General features: G+C 55.5%; 1 protein-coding gene across 14 annotated transcripts in view; it reads right to left on the bottom strand.

Moving 5' to 3' along the window:
• Positions 1–3,103: 3,103 nt before the first annotated feature.
• The window catches only part of GATAD2A (GATA zinc finger domain containing 2A), a 121,537-nt gene continuing 108,839 nt past the window's right edge, over positions 3,104–15,801 (bottom strand). For 10 of the 14 annotated variants that reach the window (XM_054465067.2, XM_063658803.1, XM_054465068.2 and 7 more), the window contains 8 exons: positions 15,625–15,714; positions 14,131–14,262; positions 13,798–13,965; positions 11,302–11,581; positions 8,660–8,958; positions 8,034–8,108; positions 7,549–7,744; positions 3,104–4,743 (listed from right to left, as the gene is read on the bottom strand). In XM_054465067.2, the coding sequence (XP_054321042.1) occupies positions 4,613–4,743; positions 7,549–7,744; positions 8,034–8,108; positions 8,660–8,958; positions 11,302–11,581; positions 13,798–13,965; positions 14,131–14,262; positions 15,625–15,714 (1,371 nt within the window). In that variant the 3' untranslated portion in view covers positions 3,104–4,612. The remainder of the gene's footprint in view (positions 4,744–7,548; positions 7,745–8,033; positions 8,109–8,659; positions 8,959–11,301; positions 11,582–13,797; positions 13,966–14,130; positions 14,263–15,624; positions 15,715–15,801) is intronic. The other 4 variants (XM_063658805.1, XM_054465077.2, XM_054465078.2 and 1 more) reach the window with 1 other exon arrangement.

Genomic DNA, 15,801 nt, shown 5'->3' with positions numbered 1-15,801 from the left:
GCTGTGGGGAAGGTATGAGCTCCCAGGCCGGAGGCAGGGATGCTTCAAAGACAAGAAACAGGGCCAGGTGTGGTGACTCACACCTGTAATCCCAGCACTTTGGGAGGCCAAGGTGAGAGGACTGCTTGAGCCCAGGAGTTCAAGACCAGCCATGGGCAACATGGCAAAAATGTGTCTTTGCAAAAAATACGAAAATTAGCTGGGCATGTTGGTGCATGCCCATAGTCCCAGCTACTGAGGAGTCTGAGATGTGAGGATCACCTGAGCCTAGGGAGGTTGAGGCTGCAGTGAGCTGAGATCAAGCCACTGCACTCCAGCCTGGGCAAGAGTGAGACCCTGCCTCAAATAGCACCTAGGAAAACAGGGTCATGTTTTATGCACATTAAAATTCAGCAAAATGATCCCAGGTCTCACCTTATGAATAAAACTTGAAACTATCAACACTTGAAAACACATTTTTGCCAGGAAGTCATTCATTTTGGATCCAGGTTGGTGACTCTGTGCTTAGATTGCACATCTGTAATATCACATCCTGCAGCAAAGACCCCATCGAGGCCCCAAGCCTGAAAATTGCTCCAGGAAAACCCACCACTCTAGCGTGAAGGCTGATGGGGCAAACACAAGCAAATTCCACTGAGATTCTTTTTTTTTGAGACAGTTACGGTCTCTTACCCAGGCTATAGTGCAGTGGTGCAATCTCGGCTCACTGCAACCTCTGCCTCCCGGGTTCATGTGATTCTCCTGCCTCAGCCTCCCAAGTAGCTGGGGTACAGGCACCCACCACCACATCCAGCCAAGTTTTGTATTTTTAGTAGAGATGGGGTTTCACCATGTTGGCCAGGCTGGTATCGAACTCCTGACCTCAGGTGATGCACCCACCTCAGCCTCTCAAAGTGCTGGGATTACAAATGTGAGCCACCAAACCCAGCCCCCACTGAGATTCTCATTCCTCTCTCCCAGCCCATGGGGTAAGTTTGCCACAAAGCTCCAGAGGAGAGGAGCCGTGGGGACTCCACCCCCAAAGTGAGGCCCCAGCAGCAGGTGCACCCCGCCCTTTGCTTCTCTCATTAACAAAGGGTCATCCTCCATCTCCCTCCAACCTGCCTCGGAAGCTAGGACGAAACGATACAGAGAAGCCAGGGCAGAAGGGACAAAAGAAAAGTCCAGTTGACACATCATCCATTTATTATGCTTCAGAGTCTAAAACTTCCTCGTGATACAACGTATAGCCACCCATTCCAGCCTGCTTATTGGAACTTCTATTTCCATCTGGTGGCAAACATTTCTTTTCACATTTGTTTTACTATCAAAGATTTAGAGTCACAATAAATACAAGTGACAGCCTCCACCCCCGAAGAGCCCCCCAATACCCTGCACTAGTGTAACTGTCTATTACACTTTAAGGATTATAAAATTGTTTGCTGTCCTTTTTTAAAAGCTCAGTCCAAGTTCTTTAGGTTAACATCATGTGCAGCATAGCTCGGCATCAAAAACCCTACGGCAGAGCAGCAAGGATCATCCCTTCTGTGATGAAGATATTTGTATAGAGAAGTCTCTCCCCTGCCTCTACATCCAATAGGAGAGCGGGAGCCACGGGGCCCAGTGGGGCTGCCACCGGGTCGCCTCATTCCCTCTGCCCTGAAGCTTTTGCTTCACCGAGGTCTGTGGAGTACAGGCGCCACTAGCACTGTGGGCTGTTCCACCCTGAGAAGGGCCGCTACAGACCTCGTCAGAGGGGTGGTTCCTGATGTCACCGTGGAGTTCCTGGGATATCAGGATGGCCGTAGCTGTGGGAGGTTCCAAGGGCACTTGGCCATTCCAAACCCTACCCCCCACCTCCCCTACAACAGGCGAGGTGTGAACTCTGAGATCTCTCCAGCCCTGTCTACAGAGCAGCCGACAGAGGGAACTGTTGCCAGGTGCTGTTGGAGGTTCATGTCACAGATAACGGGACAGTTACAATCAGTTGGGCTGGGGACTCCCACATTCTGACGGCTTGCAGGAACCTGATCCCGGTAGGGCTCTGGGGACCAGGACCCAGGCAGTGCCCGGTTTTGAGGGTGTGCTTTGCTGCGGGTAGAACACCCTTAACATCAATCAATAGCTAACCTGGTGCGTCCAAACCCCACACCCAGAGAGGTACTTAATAATGCCTTCACCTGGAACAGCATAAACGTCATAATACAACAACCCGCTTGGGACTTATCATAGAGGTTATGCTGCAAGGAACTGAAAGGAAATAATGGGCTAGAGTGTTCGAGACAGCAGAAATGAAGGAAAGATTAAGGCATCTCACACTTTTGCCCCCTGAAAAAAAAAAAAAAGTTTACATCACAGTATGTACGTTGTCCCTGATGGAATACTCCCTGGGGACATGGGGCCGACCCTCTCCCTTTCGAGGGGCAGCAGTCCATATGAACTCACAAGGATGGGTTGACAGCCATCAGCCCTGGAGGAACAGCCAGGCCAGGATGGGAGAGGTCAGGAGCTGGAGCTGGGGCTGGGGGCCGGCGGGTGCGGCTCGGATCTGGCCCCCTGCTCAGACCCAGCTGACCCAAGCTGGAGCAGGCAGAGGTGACTTCAGCCTGGATGCCTGATCCCCAGCCACTGCATAGAACTGAGGTTGGTTCGCCGGGGAGGGCTTTCAGTGGGAAGCCAGCCTGGGTGCTCCTTCTGGGAGGAGCTGGAAGATCTGGCCCCTATCATGGAACAGAGAGGGCTAACAGCTCAGGGTCATAGGAGACAGGTATTTATTTGCCAGGCACACAGAAAAATGCGAGGCATAGAAATGCTTGCATACTCTTGATTTTTTTTTTTTTTTTTTTTTTTTTTTTTTGGTGTAAAAGGCACACCCTTCCCTCCCACCCCAAAAAACATCAAATTCCTTCCTTTTCCCCAAATCCCTGGATCTTGGAATGAAAGCCACCCTTCCCCAACCTGTCCTCACCTCCTTCAGCCCATCCAAGTTATGCACAAAAAAACAAAAATTAGTGAGAAATGTGGGGATTTGCACAACAAAAAATTAGATTGTTTTCCAAAACTAGGTCTTCTATGGTGTGTCAAAAGTTTCCTACAGACTGAGGATATTCACACAACAGGAGCCTGGGGGTTAAATGAGCCTTTATTAGAATGTTGTAGCAGTTGTGTTTGAAGGCGGCGGCCCTACAAAAAAAAATTTAAATTAAAGTCCCTAACTGCATGGGTAGGAAAACCAGGGCTGGAGCTCAATTGGGACCGGTGGAACCCAGTCCTCATGGAGACATACGTATGTACGTGGGCACGGGACGCCCTCGCACTGGCATGAAGCCGGCCCAGCCTGCAAGAGACACGGAACGGCTTCTGACTTTCCTCATGGAACCAGTTTTTAAAGAGTGGGACGGGAAAGAAACAAAAATGAAACTAAAAGCAGACCTGATCCTTTTAAAAACATTTTTGTAGACTCTAAAGGGAATTACAAAAAAAAAAAAAAAAAGTCTGAAAGCAAATCCTGACAGCAACCCCTAGGTTTAAGGACAGGTTCTAAACTAGACCCAAACGGAAATCCTGACATCTGTGCGCGGCGGCTCGCCGCACACCTGGACGGCACCTCCCGACCTGCACACACCTGTGCACGCTCACCTCCAAGGAGCAAGGCCAGGGTGGCTTAAGATTGCGTCCATCGAAATGAATAGAAAAAAGGAAAAAATTTAATAAAATAAACCACAACAGAAAAACCCCGCAACAATCTCCCCTCCAGCTTCCTGCTCGGGGCTGCTGCCGACCGGATCCTCTCCTTCTCCCTTCATGGGCAGCTTCTGGAATCCCTGCTTCTCTGGCTGGGTCTGTTCTTCAGTTTGTTCTTCTGCTAAGTCTGGGAGGTCCGGGGGCGGGGGTCTCCAGAACAAGCAGCAATGGAGGTGTTCGGCTGGAGCGAGGGCTGCCTCGGCCATCCCTGCATCTGTCAGTCAGTCACGGGGGCGGGCCGGCCGTCCCTGCCAGGGGCTGTGGCACCATGAGCCGCCCACCCTCCAGGGCACAGGGCCAGCGGGACAATGCAGTGCACAACAGGGACCCCAGGGTCTGCACGGTTTACTTTTAACTCCATCATCATGAGGTGATTAAAAAAAAAAAAAATCTTTCAACTTATAGATCGCCATGGGAAGGCAGTCAAAGATTGGGAGCCTAAGACAGGGAAAAGCAAAAAAACAAAACACCCCGCTCGGTTCAGAAGCCCCGGGCGCTGGCCTTGCCCATGCGCGTCACAGTGTCCAGGGTGAGCCGCCCGTGTGCCGGCAGGGGCCGAACAAGGGGGCCAGGAGCAGAACCAGCCCCCAAGGTCCACTTTTCTGCTGGTGTCGGGCAAACTAAAGGCAAAGAGAGAAAGGAAGAAAGCCCATGGGAAAGGTCCCCCAGCAATGATCCTCGTCTGCCAATGAGGCGGCACCAGCCCCCCAGCCCTGATGAAACTTTGCAGCCAAGAATTGAGGTCTCGCCTCTGCAGCATGGCCGGTGCTTGCTCTTGGGGCAGGCACGGTGTCTTCCCGAGCCAGCGGAGGGTGGTGCAGTGGGTCCTTCTAGACCAGGGGCCAGGTGGGGGAGGAGGGAGCCCGTCTTCCACGGGGCCTGGCTCGCACTATTTCCACGTGGCTGACTGGGGGATGGAGCGGGGTGGGATCATGTCCAGGAGGTACTCTCGCTGGCGGTCCACGGCCGAGGAGCTCTTGTGCACCGCCAGGCTTGGGCTGACAAACGCAAGGGTCCCGCCTGCAATAGAACAGAGCAACCAGCCGAGAAGGCCCTCGTCAGGAGGGCTCCTGGGAGGAGCCCAGCCATAGCTGCCTAGACCCCAGCCCCAATACAGACTAAGGACCCAGGAGCCCTTGCGAACCCGCCCACACTACTCAATCAACGTTTCAAATCCCAGGCCCCAGAGCTGAAGAGTATTTAGGCAGCAACTCAATGGCCTTGACATTCCCAGGCTCTGCCAAGGTAATCCCAAGTGTGGGGCAATCATCAGAGGGTGAGCAGCCACCTACGTTCTACAGAAATGAAGGCGCTGACCACGGTGTTGCTTAGAACAGTGGAAAGCCATAAACAAATGTGTGCAACAGGACAATAATGCAGGATGGAATACTATGCAGCCATGAAAAACTATCTTAGCTGGGCACGGAGGCTCAGCCTAGAATCCCAGCACTTTAAGAGGCTGGGGTGGGAAGACTGCTTGAGGCCAGGAGATAGAGACCAGCCTGGGCAACATAGTGAGGCCCCATCTCTAAAAAAAAATATCAGCTGGACATGATGGCACATCCCTGTATTCCCAGTTACTCCAGAGGCTGAGGTGGGAGGATTGCTTGGGCCTAGGAGATCCAGGCTACAAGTGAGCTATGATCGCACTACTGCATTCCAGCCTGGGCAACATAGCAAGAAGCTGTCTCCAAAAGAAGAGAAAAAAAAAAAAAAGGAAAAAACCTATCTCCTATCCTCAAGTGTTGTTGTTGTTGTTGTTTATTGGTCTCAAACTCCAGGCCTCAAGCAATCCTCCTACCTTGGCCTGTCAAAGCACTGGGATTATAGGCACGAGCCACTGTGCCCAGCTCAAATTTTAATGCGTCCAGTAAGGGTCTCTCATTAACACACAAAGTAGCCAACGCAAGACACACATTTCCACAAAGGACCCTCAAGTGAAGGGGAGACACTGGGGAAAACCCTTAAACCTAACATTTGTTCACCTGGGGGGGGAAATACAAGCCGTTGCCACAGTCTTTTCTCTCTGTATTTTCCAAATTTCCATGATGGACAAATATCACTTTTATAATTGGAAAATAAATAAATGTCCCCACCCAGCACACGCAGAATTTTTGGCCAGAGTTGGAGGTAAGAGCTGCCCCAGACCCCTTGAGATGGGGTCTCACTCTTGCCGAGGCTGGAGTGCAGTGGCACAATCAGTGCTCACTGCAGCCTCAACCTCCCATGCTCAAGCGATCCTCCTCCCTCAGCCTCCTGAGTAGCTGGGACCACAGACACATGCCATGTGCTTGGCTAATTATTTTTTTGTAGACACAAGGTCTCACCATGTTGCCCAGGCTGGTCTCAAACTCCTAGGCTCAAGCAATCCTCCCATCTCAGCCTCACAAAGTGCTGGGATTACAGGTGACAGCCAGCATGTCTGGCCCTAAGAGTATATTTAGTGGTGGCTAATACATTTTGTGGAAAAAGCGTTCCCAGGTCAAATGTTCTTAGGAATCATCCCTGTGTGCAAGGGCAGCACTCCAGAAACCTGGCAACTGGGTCCTGCCAGGCGCTCTCTCAAAACCCCCGTGGTAACTCTTTTAGGAAATGGTGCTTTCAACTATTTATTTTCCCTCTAATCCTACCATCAGACACAGCAACTACTGATGCCTTCATGCTCCCTTTCAAACTTTAAACACACACACACACACACACGGCTTCCAGATGGCTTCCACCACCATGCCCACATGCACACACTGATTGACTTCTCCTACTTCTTTCTTATCCTTTCAAACTTCCCACAAGAGTAATTTCTGACCAGCCCGTGAGTCTTTAGCTGTCTTAAACCTGCTGAGCAGAACGTCTGGCTGGCTGGTTTGACAACAAACACACTCAACTATCCAGACTGCCTGGATTCCTCTGCAGCCAAACATCTGCTCTTTCCTGAACTGCCCCTGCAGAGCCTGGCACCTGGGCATGCCCCTCACTTAGGACAGCGGCAGGCTCAGCAGGCTCTCAGGCTCCCCCCACCCCCACTCTACCTGGGGCCTGTCTCATGACTGTCCTCTCGTATCTGCAAGGGCACAGGCTTCAGGGTGCATGTGGGACACTTTGCTTCCTCTCCCAGAGGGTGCCCATCTCCTTAACTTGGCCCTTCCTGACCACCTTTTCTTTCCCCATTTTTGACACAAGAAATATAACACTTTTGTTCTAATGTTAACACATACATGAGAAAATAAACAGGCCATCAGGACCATGCCAGGGACAGTGGGGACGCAGCTGACTCCAGAGAGCCCACTGGAGGACCTTCACCCCCACTGGTTGTTCTTCAAACACTGTCTCCGGCAAGGCCTCCACTACCTGCCCCGGGTGAGCCAGCCCCTGCCCTGGGCACACCCCCTGCCCCGCGTTACTGTTCTACTTTGCACCACTCTGTGTGACTGCAGCATGGATGGCACAATGACAGAAAAAAGATGTTCACTGCGGCACAAAGAGAAAAGGGGAACCCTGAGTGGGCAAGATAGGGGTGTGTGCTGACAAGAGTCCACATGGATGGCTGTGGGGGCATCCTCTGAGCCAGGCCTGGCCCATGTTTTGTCAGTCAAAGACTGAGCCTGGGTGCAGAGAGTGAGGGTGGTTACTATTTCCTATCTGCTCGGGGCTGTCACTTCTTCAGGGTATCCTGGTTAGGGGCAGGAGAGAAAGCCAGAGTCCGAGGAGGCTGAGCTTGGGAAGCGGGCCTGGGGGTTCACCCGCTGCACATGTGCCTCTGTTTAGGTTAAGGAAGGGTGGACCCCACAATGGGCAGGTCCCCTGGGGAGCCCTGTGGAGGTCACCCACCTGTGCTGAGGGGCGTCTTCTTCCAGTTGGAGGTGGCGCTGCCCTTGCCAGCGCTCACGGTTCTCTCGGAATGTCTGCCAGTCCTGCTGACCAGGGCTGTGGCCGAGGGTGAGTTCTGCAGTTTGGGTGACGGACTGAACGTGTGCAGGACACCTCGGGGCGTCGTGGCCGAACCCCGGGACAGCTGGCTGGAGGCCTGCAGTGGAGAGAGGGGGTGATGGCTCATGCAGGGAAAAGACAGCAGCGGGCGAGACACTCAGCGCAGCCTCTCCTTGCTCTGGCTGACCTCTTCCCACCCACATGGGGTCCCTAAAGTCCAAAATCAGGAGACCAGGTAAGTTACACAGAGGGGTGGGGGAAGGGAGAGAGAGAAACAGAAAACAGAGGGAGAGACAGACAGAAGAGGCAGCGTGACAGTCGGCGACTGACGTGGTCACGGGCTGCGGTGGGGGCGCGAGGCTCCCAGCGCCTAGCGCGGTTCTGACCTGTAGCACAGCCCCGTTACTCCAGTCGCGGGCCTCTCCTGAGCGGAACGCCAACTTACGCCGGGGTTTTATGACCTACACAAACGGGGGTTGAAAGCAAAGTCAGTGCGGTCCGCTGGCTGGCCCAGGGTGACCGAGGGGGAGCCCCACAGGACAGGCCCGTCCCCCGGGGACTTTAGGCGCTGAGTGGGGATCTTGAGAAAATGTGTTTAGTGAATTGCAAAAAACTTCCAAGAAAACAAAAATTGCCAAAAGGGAGCTTCGGGTCTACAAGAGGGTGGGAAGGAGAAGCATTAAAATAAAACAACACGAGAACAAAAAACTTGATTTCAAACTTGTTCCTCTCCAAATTTAGCAAGAACATTTTTCCAAACGCCCCTTGGTATCTCAACGTGGCTTTCAGAAAAGTCCTTGGAGACAAGCAGTACTTGTCAGCCGGCAGCCTGTGAGTGAGAGCTACAAAGTCTAAAGAAACTGCAAATTAGTGTTTTTGCCGCCCAACACCACCATTAAGTGCAATTTAGACACGCAGTTAACAATCAGGCGGCGCAGCGCAGGCGTGGGGCGGATCGCGGAACGGCTTCTGCCTCCTAGGGACGGCACTGCCGGCAGCAGGCCAGGCTCACCTGCTTCAGCGCAGGGTGTGGGGCGGCGGCGGGCTCGGCCTTGGCCTGTGCAGGGGCCGCGCCCTGCTGCAGGAGCCGCTGCTCAATCTCCTGTTCCTGCTGCAGCGCCTTCACAAAGGCGGCCTTCAGCCGGCTGGTGTGCTCCACCTTGAGCGCCTTCTTCTGGTTGGTTGTCATGCAGTTCTCACACATGATGGCGCCGCTCTTCTCCTCCCGCCAGCGGCACGTGAAGTCCGTCTTGCACTGTGCACACATGTAGGGCTCCCGGGACAGCACAGTGGCGGCCGACATCCTGCCTGCTGCAAGCAGACAGCACATGGCTCACGTCAGACGGACAGGACGACAGTCAGGGCCCTGGCCGCCCCCAGCCCAGGATGCTGGAGTCTCAGTCGCCACCGTCTGTCCGTTCTGCAAATGCCTACTGGGCACCAATGACATGTGGACATGGGGCCGGCCAACGCCGAACAGCTTCAGAAAATGTCGGCCTCCTGTCCCACCCATCGCTGGACATGACACCACTGAGGACCAGCAGGGACCATGCCAAGCCCTGCCTCAATGTGGTGGACACCCTTGCTTGTGTACGAGTTAATAAGGGTGACAGGCAATTCACCCAGCAAGTGCTTTGTGGGTGCTGACGTGCTCAGTTCATTCTTCGGAGGGGGAACCCCCAAATGCTCCATGTCCTGATGAGGAAAATGAGGCCAAGAGAGACCAAGTGACCTGTAGATCACATTGTCACCCAGTGGCAGGGCAGGACTCACACCCGGGACAGGCCCCAGGCCTTGGTCCCCTTGTCTGGGGGACAGAATGCAGAGTCTCCTTGGGGGCTGCAAGAGGTAGCTGGGGAAATGTACATGAAGCATGTGCTCAGGTGTGAGGTCTGGGCGTATTTGTGCCCACCTTTTTTGTGTTCAGCACTTACGGGCCTTAATTGCTCTTGGTCATCACAGACAATGTCAGAGGACGGCAGGGGCTGGGGGGTGGGGAGACGGATGTGGCGAGACCCTCGGCCTTCCCTCTCCTGCCTGGACTGGCCTGGCTCCTTCTAAGCCCCTGGCCCATGAGACCACCACCTGCAGCTTACATGCTCTGGTGACAACGGCACATCTCCTTGCACATGTCCAACCCATGGCCAGCGCGAGCGGCGCCAGAACCAGACATGGCGCAAGGCTGGGGGCTCTGGGAGGTGTCAGGAGATGCCTCCAGCAGGGCTCAAAGTCCCTCCCACAGTGAGGTCCTGTCCTTGGCAACAGGAGAGGGAGATTGAGCCCTGATGAGGGAACGGCAGAGACAGGCTGGTCTGGGAGAGCGGATGCCCGCACAGGCAGGGGCAAGGAGGGGCACTGGTCCCAACTCGGCCTCCAACCCTCATTTCCTACAGCAGCCCCAGGTGGCTTTTTTGCTGACATCACCTTGTCGAAAAGGCACCAGCCGGGCTGTGTCAGAGCCTCACCTCCCCACAGCTCCCTCAGGTCCCTCCTGCAGCTGGGAGCTGGAGGCCATGCCCTTGGGGCATGCTGCACAGTTAGTCTCAGTACCATCCTGTGGCCAGGAGTTACGAGAGTGACTTAGGGGCAAGGGAGTGGGTTACAAGCAACTCTACATTTGAGGGCCACTCTGAGGCTGCACCAGGCCCAGCCCCGCCCAAGTGTGGAGAGCTCTGCCTCTTGGGGACCCTGGGTGCAACCACACAGGGGCACTAGTTGATGCACCAAAGTACCCTAAGGGAGTGGGGAGAGCATCTTCCCAACCCTAGGCACTGAGGGCACAGCTCGACCTGGCACCCATGCCCTCCTCCCTCTGCATCCTGGGCAGTGCGCGGGAGGTGCTTCTCTGCACACACCCACCCCGCTGCTCCCAAGTCTGTGCTGGGAAGGCTCTGAGGCTGCCAGGCCCAGGCCCAGGCCCTGCCCCGGCCCTGGGCTCCTCGCAGCCCTGCCGACTCCTCTGCTCTGAGAGTCTGATGCAGTCACCAGGAGAGGACTCAGCCTCCTGGCCTACTCATGTCACCCCCACCTCAACCTGTGGGCAGAAATGTCCTTGGTCTCCATGTCTGGGGAGCAGAGGCTCCCTGGAGGCCAACCCGGCCACTCAGATCCACCCGCCCAGCTGTCTCCAAAGCTGTGATCACCCCGTAGATGTCCTTTTATTCCTATATCCCCCAGGACACAGTGCACTCCCACACTGCCCGAAAAAGGTGATCATGCGAGCCTGCCCCTGGGCAGTGGAGTGGGCTGTCCCTCTCCCTCCTCAGAAGCTGGGAGCACTTGAGGCTCTGGAAGGTTCTGCGTGTGTGTCACAACCCCGCACTGGCCTGAGAGCCCTTCGTGGAGGCCAACCCTGTCAGCCTCCCACAGATGTGCACCCTCACGTCTACCCCACCACACGCCAACATCACGGAGGCCACTACTGCCCGTCCCCCTGGACCCTGAGCCTCTCGGGGCCTGGCTCTCAGAGGCCCCAACTGGAGGACAGTGTCCAGACTCCACAGTGGCACTGACGGTGTCCCTGCCAAGCCCACCCAGGACCATCCTGGCTAGGCAGCCCTGCCCCAGCCTCTGCTGTGTGTTGGAAAGAACCCACGGGGCAGCACCCTTGGAGGCCAGAGACGGAAACAGCCCGGCTGGGTCCAGGCCACTCACCTTGTGTCTCCAGTAGGTTCTGCACCACCTCCTCCAGGCCGACCAGGTAGATGAACTCGTTGTTGGCGGCGCTGGGCAGGAAGTTCATCTCTGGGGCTGGGGGCTTGGGTGGGGGGATCTCGAGTAGCGTCTTCTCCAGCTGTTTGCGCAGCGCCAGCTTGGCGGCCGCCTGTCGGCTTGCTGGAGACTCGGCAGAGGTGACCACAGAGGCCACACTAGTGGGGGTGGAGTTGGCCTGAGCGGAGGTGGCTGTCGTCCCCTTCAGTGATGCTGGGGTGGGCTTTGGAAGACAAAAACTCAGTCAGGGTGCTCCGTGCGCCTGCCCAGAGGAAGGCTCCCCAGCGCCCCCATGCCCGAGGTCCTGTCAACTGCACTAACCAGTACCCTTGACGATGGCATCCTTAACAAAAGTTAATGATAACAGGCTCTCAGAAGCCAGGGCAGCGGGGAGAGGTGCGAGAAACACACCACCCTAGGTGGTGACTGCTCATCTGCACATGTGCATCGAGGTTTACCAGATAAACCGCACACACTTAAAATCTATAGTTTGCTGCGCTCCGCCATGTGAATGTAAGGGCACCCATGTGGCTGTCACCAGGTTCTGGTGGTCACCACCCTGCCCAGCAGGGCCACTGTCCTCTGGTTGTGGCCTGGCCTACTGCCTTCTCACAGGGTAAGAGGGTGCTCACCGCAGCACCCCCATGAGCCTCTCTGCACATGCTCCCCTGGGATGCTAATGTTTGAGGTAGTTCCGGAGTCCTCATGGGGTGATGGGGGAAGCAGATCCTAGGCCAACCTCTTCCCCTTGTCCTCCACCCAGTCCTCACCGCTCCAGTGCCACTTCACAGTCCTGCCTGGATCCCAGGAGCAGACCCTTGACTGTCTCCACCAGCCCCACAACTGCTGGATAGGGCTCTCCCTGAAACCCAGAACTGACCACATGCCAATGTTCTTAGCTTTTGGGGGCTGAGGACCCCTCTGGAAATATGATGAAAGCTGTGCACCCCACCCCCAGAAAATGGACACACCCAATGACTTGCAAATGCCACACTGTGGGGCACAGGGTGTACAGGATGCCTTCCCAGGGTCCCATCCCCCAACAAAGGTTCCCAGAGACCGGCCTGCTGGTTTGTTGTCCCCTCAGCAACCAAGACCAAACCCAGGCCTCCCTCACCTCTGACCAGCCAGTTCCCCTCCTCCTTCCCCTCACAGCCTCCCCCAGCCCTGCTAGGAGCAGACCACCTTCTCTGCCACTGACTGCCTGTGCCCACCCTCAGGAAACAAAGACAATAAAAAGGACTGGATAAAAGTTCAAGGTGGGCAGGATGTGGTGGCTCACACCTGTAATTCCAGCACTTTGGGAGGCCAAGTCGGGCGGATCACTTAAGGTCAGGAGTTCAGGGCCAGCCTGGCCAACATGGTGTTAACACTGTCTTGACTAAATATACAAAAACTAGCTGGGCATGGTGGCAGGCGCCTGCAGTCCCAGCTACTTGGGAGGCTGACGCAGGAGTATCTCCTGGGAGATGGAGGTTGCAGTGAGCCAAGATTACGCCACTGTACTCCAGCCTGGGTAACAGAGGGAGACTCTTGTCTCATAATAAAATAAAGATATTTGATCACACCACTGTACTCCATCCAGCCTGGCAACAGAGCAAGACTGTCTCCAAAAAAGAAAAAAAGTTAACAGGTGTATGAAACTACCTGCCTGGGTCAGTCCAAGACTAGCCATCTTCTCTGCACTCGAACCTGACCTTTGAAAGCAGGCAGGGACACTGCCCAGAGCCTTGCTCTTGTCTGAGGAGGGCGGGCAAGAACAAACTGTGCCAAAGAGGGAAGAAAGAGCGAACACGCCCACCAGCAAAAGCCCCTGCGGACCTGGTAATTTTAGCTGTCAGCCAAGGCACCTGTTTCCAGCCCACCCGCCCCTTGGTCCTGCTCTTCCCATCCTACTTCCAGGGGGTTGGGGACAGACCCTCCTCATCTGAGAGGCTCTGTACAGAGGTGAAGGGATGTGCGGCTAAGAATAGGTGCACCTGGTGACATGAGAACATTTGCTGAGGAGGCGATCGGAAGAAGCCACTGCCGGGAGGGCGGCATGGGCTCTGGTGCCCCCCAAGGCATCTCCGGGCCCATCACCGGCCTCTCCTGGGCCTCGACTATGCCCCTAAACCTGCTGTGTGCCACATGCTGTTTCCTCAGCCATGGGGCTGGTGAGCAGACCCCACCTTCAGCTCAGGTCTGTGCATCGCCCCTCTCAGCAGCTGCCCACCTGTGCTGGACAGCAAGTCTGCCCACAAAACTTCTGCCCACGACCCAGACAGCCCTGTGGCCCCCAGGAGCTCAAGTCCAAGCCCCTGCCTGGCTCTGAGGGAGCAAGGCAGGTCATGCCACACAGCCCGGGGAAACACTACTGTGCCCCAGAACCTGGGTCCAAGGGGAGCAGTCACAGGTGGGACACACACTCTCCCTGGCGCGGTGCGGTGCAGCCCTCACCTGTGGGATGTTGACGAGCAGGCTGGTGTTGGGAACATTGGCGACGCGGATGAGGCCCTGCTGGATGATCCTCTGTCCCTGAATCTGCACACTGGGCACCGACGCCCGGGGGGCCAGGAGGAGGGGCGGTGGCCCTGTGCTGGAATGTTGCCTAATGCTGTGGATTTGCTGTTGGGGTAGGGTGGGGAGAACAAGAAATCTACTGAGATCAACAATGGAGCGGGACTGGAAGGCACAGGGCACCTTGGCCCCAAGGACTGGGAAGGGCCCTACTTTTGAGGTAGATGACTGCTGAGGCTGCCAGGTCTCCCCCGTGTGCACAGCCCTGCTTACCTGAGCCCCCCTGACGAGTGGGGGCATGACGACCTGCGAGCTCGCCTGTGGCCCCAGCTTCGAGGACGCCTGCTGCCCACCTCGGACCAGGGGCGGGGGTATGACACTGCCGGGCATCCGAGCTGAAGAGGTCTGCCAACGATACCAAGACCCAGATTTACATGGACCGGACCCCCCCCACTTTTTTTAAAGCAAGCAAGTTTGCTGCTTTTGTGGAAGTACATACTAGTTTTTTATTTATTTATTTATTTTTAAGTAGCAGAGAAGTTAAAGAAAATTATGGATGGGCACAGTGGCACATGCCTGTAATCCCAGCACTTTGTGAGGCTGAGGTAGGCAGATCACGAGGTCAGAAGTTTGAGACCAGCCTGGCCAACATGGTGAAACCCCATCTCTACTAAAAATACAAAAATTAGCCAGGCGTGGTGGCACGTGCCTGTAGTCCCAGCGACTCAGAAGGCTGAGGCAGGAGAACTGCTTGAACCTGGGAGTCGGAGGTTGTAGTGACCCAAGATCGTGCCACTGCACTCCAGCCTGGGCGACAGAGCAAGACTCCATCTCAAAAAGAAAAAGAAAAAAAGAAAAAAAAGCTGGCTGGGTGTGGTGGCTCACACCTGTAATTCCAACACATTGGGAGGCCAAGGCGGGTGGATCTCTTGAGCCCAGGGGTTTGAGAACAGCCTGGGTAACAGTGAAACCCCATCTCTACAAAAAATGGAAAAATTACCCAGGTGTGCTGGTGTGTGCCTGTAATCCTGGCTACTTGGGAGGCTGAGGCAGGAAGATGGCTTAAGCCTAGGAGGCAGAGGCTACAGTCAGCTGAGATCGTGCCACTTTACTGGGTAACAGAGCAAGACCCTGTCTCAAACAAACTAACAAGGCAAACGTATAACGCAAAATTAGCAAAGATGACTACTGACTCTAAATACTGGAACAAGGAATAGGGACTCCACCCAGAGCCGTGCAAACCTGGGCTCACTCCTGAGTGAGTCCCACCAACATGGCAGTTCATTCTCAAGTGACACTGGCCGGCCCATAGCAGGATGGGCATGGCCACCCCCTAGAGCAAGCTGGGGGCTCAGGCCTGTTTGAGAGGGAGGGGCAGGAGGGCCTCTTCTGACCTCAGCCATAGGCTGGGAGAAAGCCTCTGCCCCTCACCTGGAGGCCCTGGAAGGAGGCTCTCTGGCCGGAAGAGTCAACACAAAGGGAGATCAGACTTGCTAAGGGCACTCACTGGAAAGCCCCCTTCCAGTGTTGGCCATGATTTCTGTCTGTGACATTAACAGTGGCCTACTTTGGGCCGTGGGGCTTGGAGAGTGCGCGTGTGCTTCTTCCCCTGGGCTGTGGGCTGGAGGGCCTCACTCCCGCCTACTCAGAAGGAAAGGGCAACCTCTTGCAGAACCTGGACCAGGGCTGTTTGGGAGCCCGAGGAGCCTGTTCTTGACAGCAGCAGTGCCGGCAGGGCACCCAGTGAGACGCAGAGGGGACACTGACCTGGAGTGATGGCTTGCCAGCAGGAATGTTCTGGGTGCCCCGAACAAGCGGGGGAGGGGTGGTCACGGCGCTCCCAACAGAACCTGTGGGCTGCAAGAGAGCAGGACACCAGGAGGTGAGGGGCCACCGGGCCCTCTCCTCACACAGAGGCACCAAGATTTAATGCTGCCGAAGAGG

Source organism: Pongo pygmaeus, chromosome 20 (genome assembly GCF_028885625.2).
Source record: "Pongo pygmaeus isolate AG05252 chromosome 20, NHGRI_mPonPyg2-v2.0_pri, whole genome shotgun sequence".
NCBI lineage: Eukaryota > Metazoa > Chordata > Mammalia > Primates > Hominidae > Pongo > Pongo pygmaeus.
Note: the sequence above shows the minus strand (reverse complement) of the source record. Positions and strands in the feature narration are given on the sequence as shown.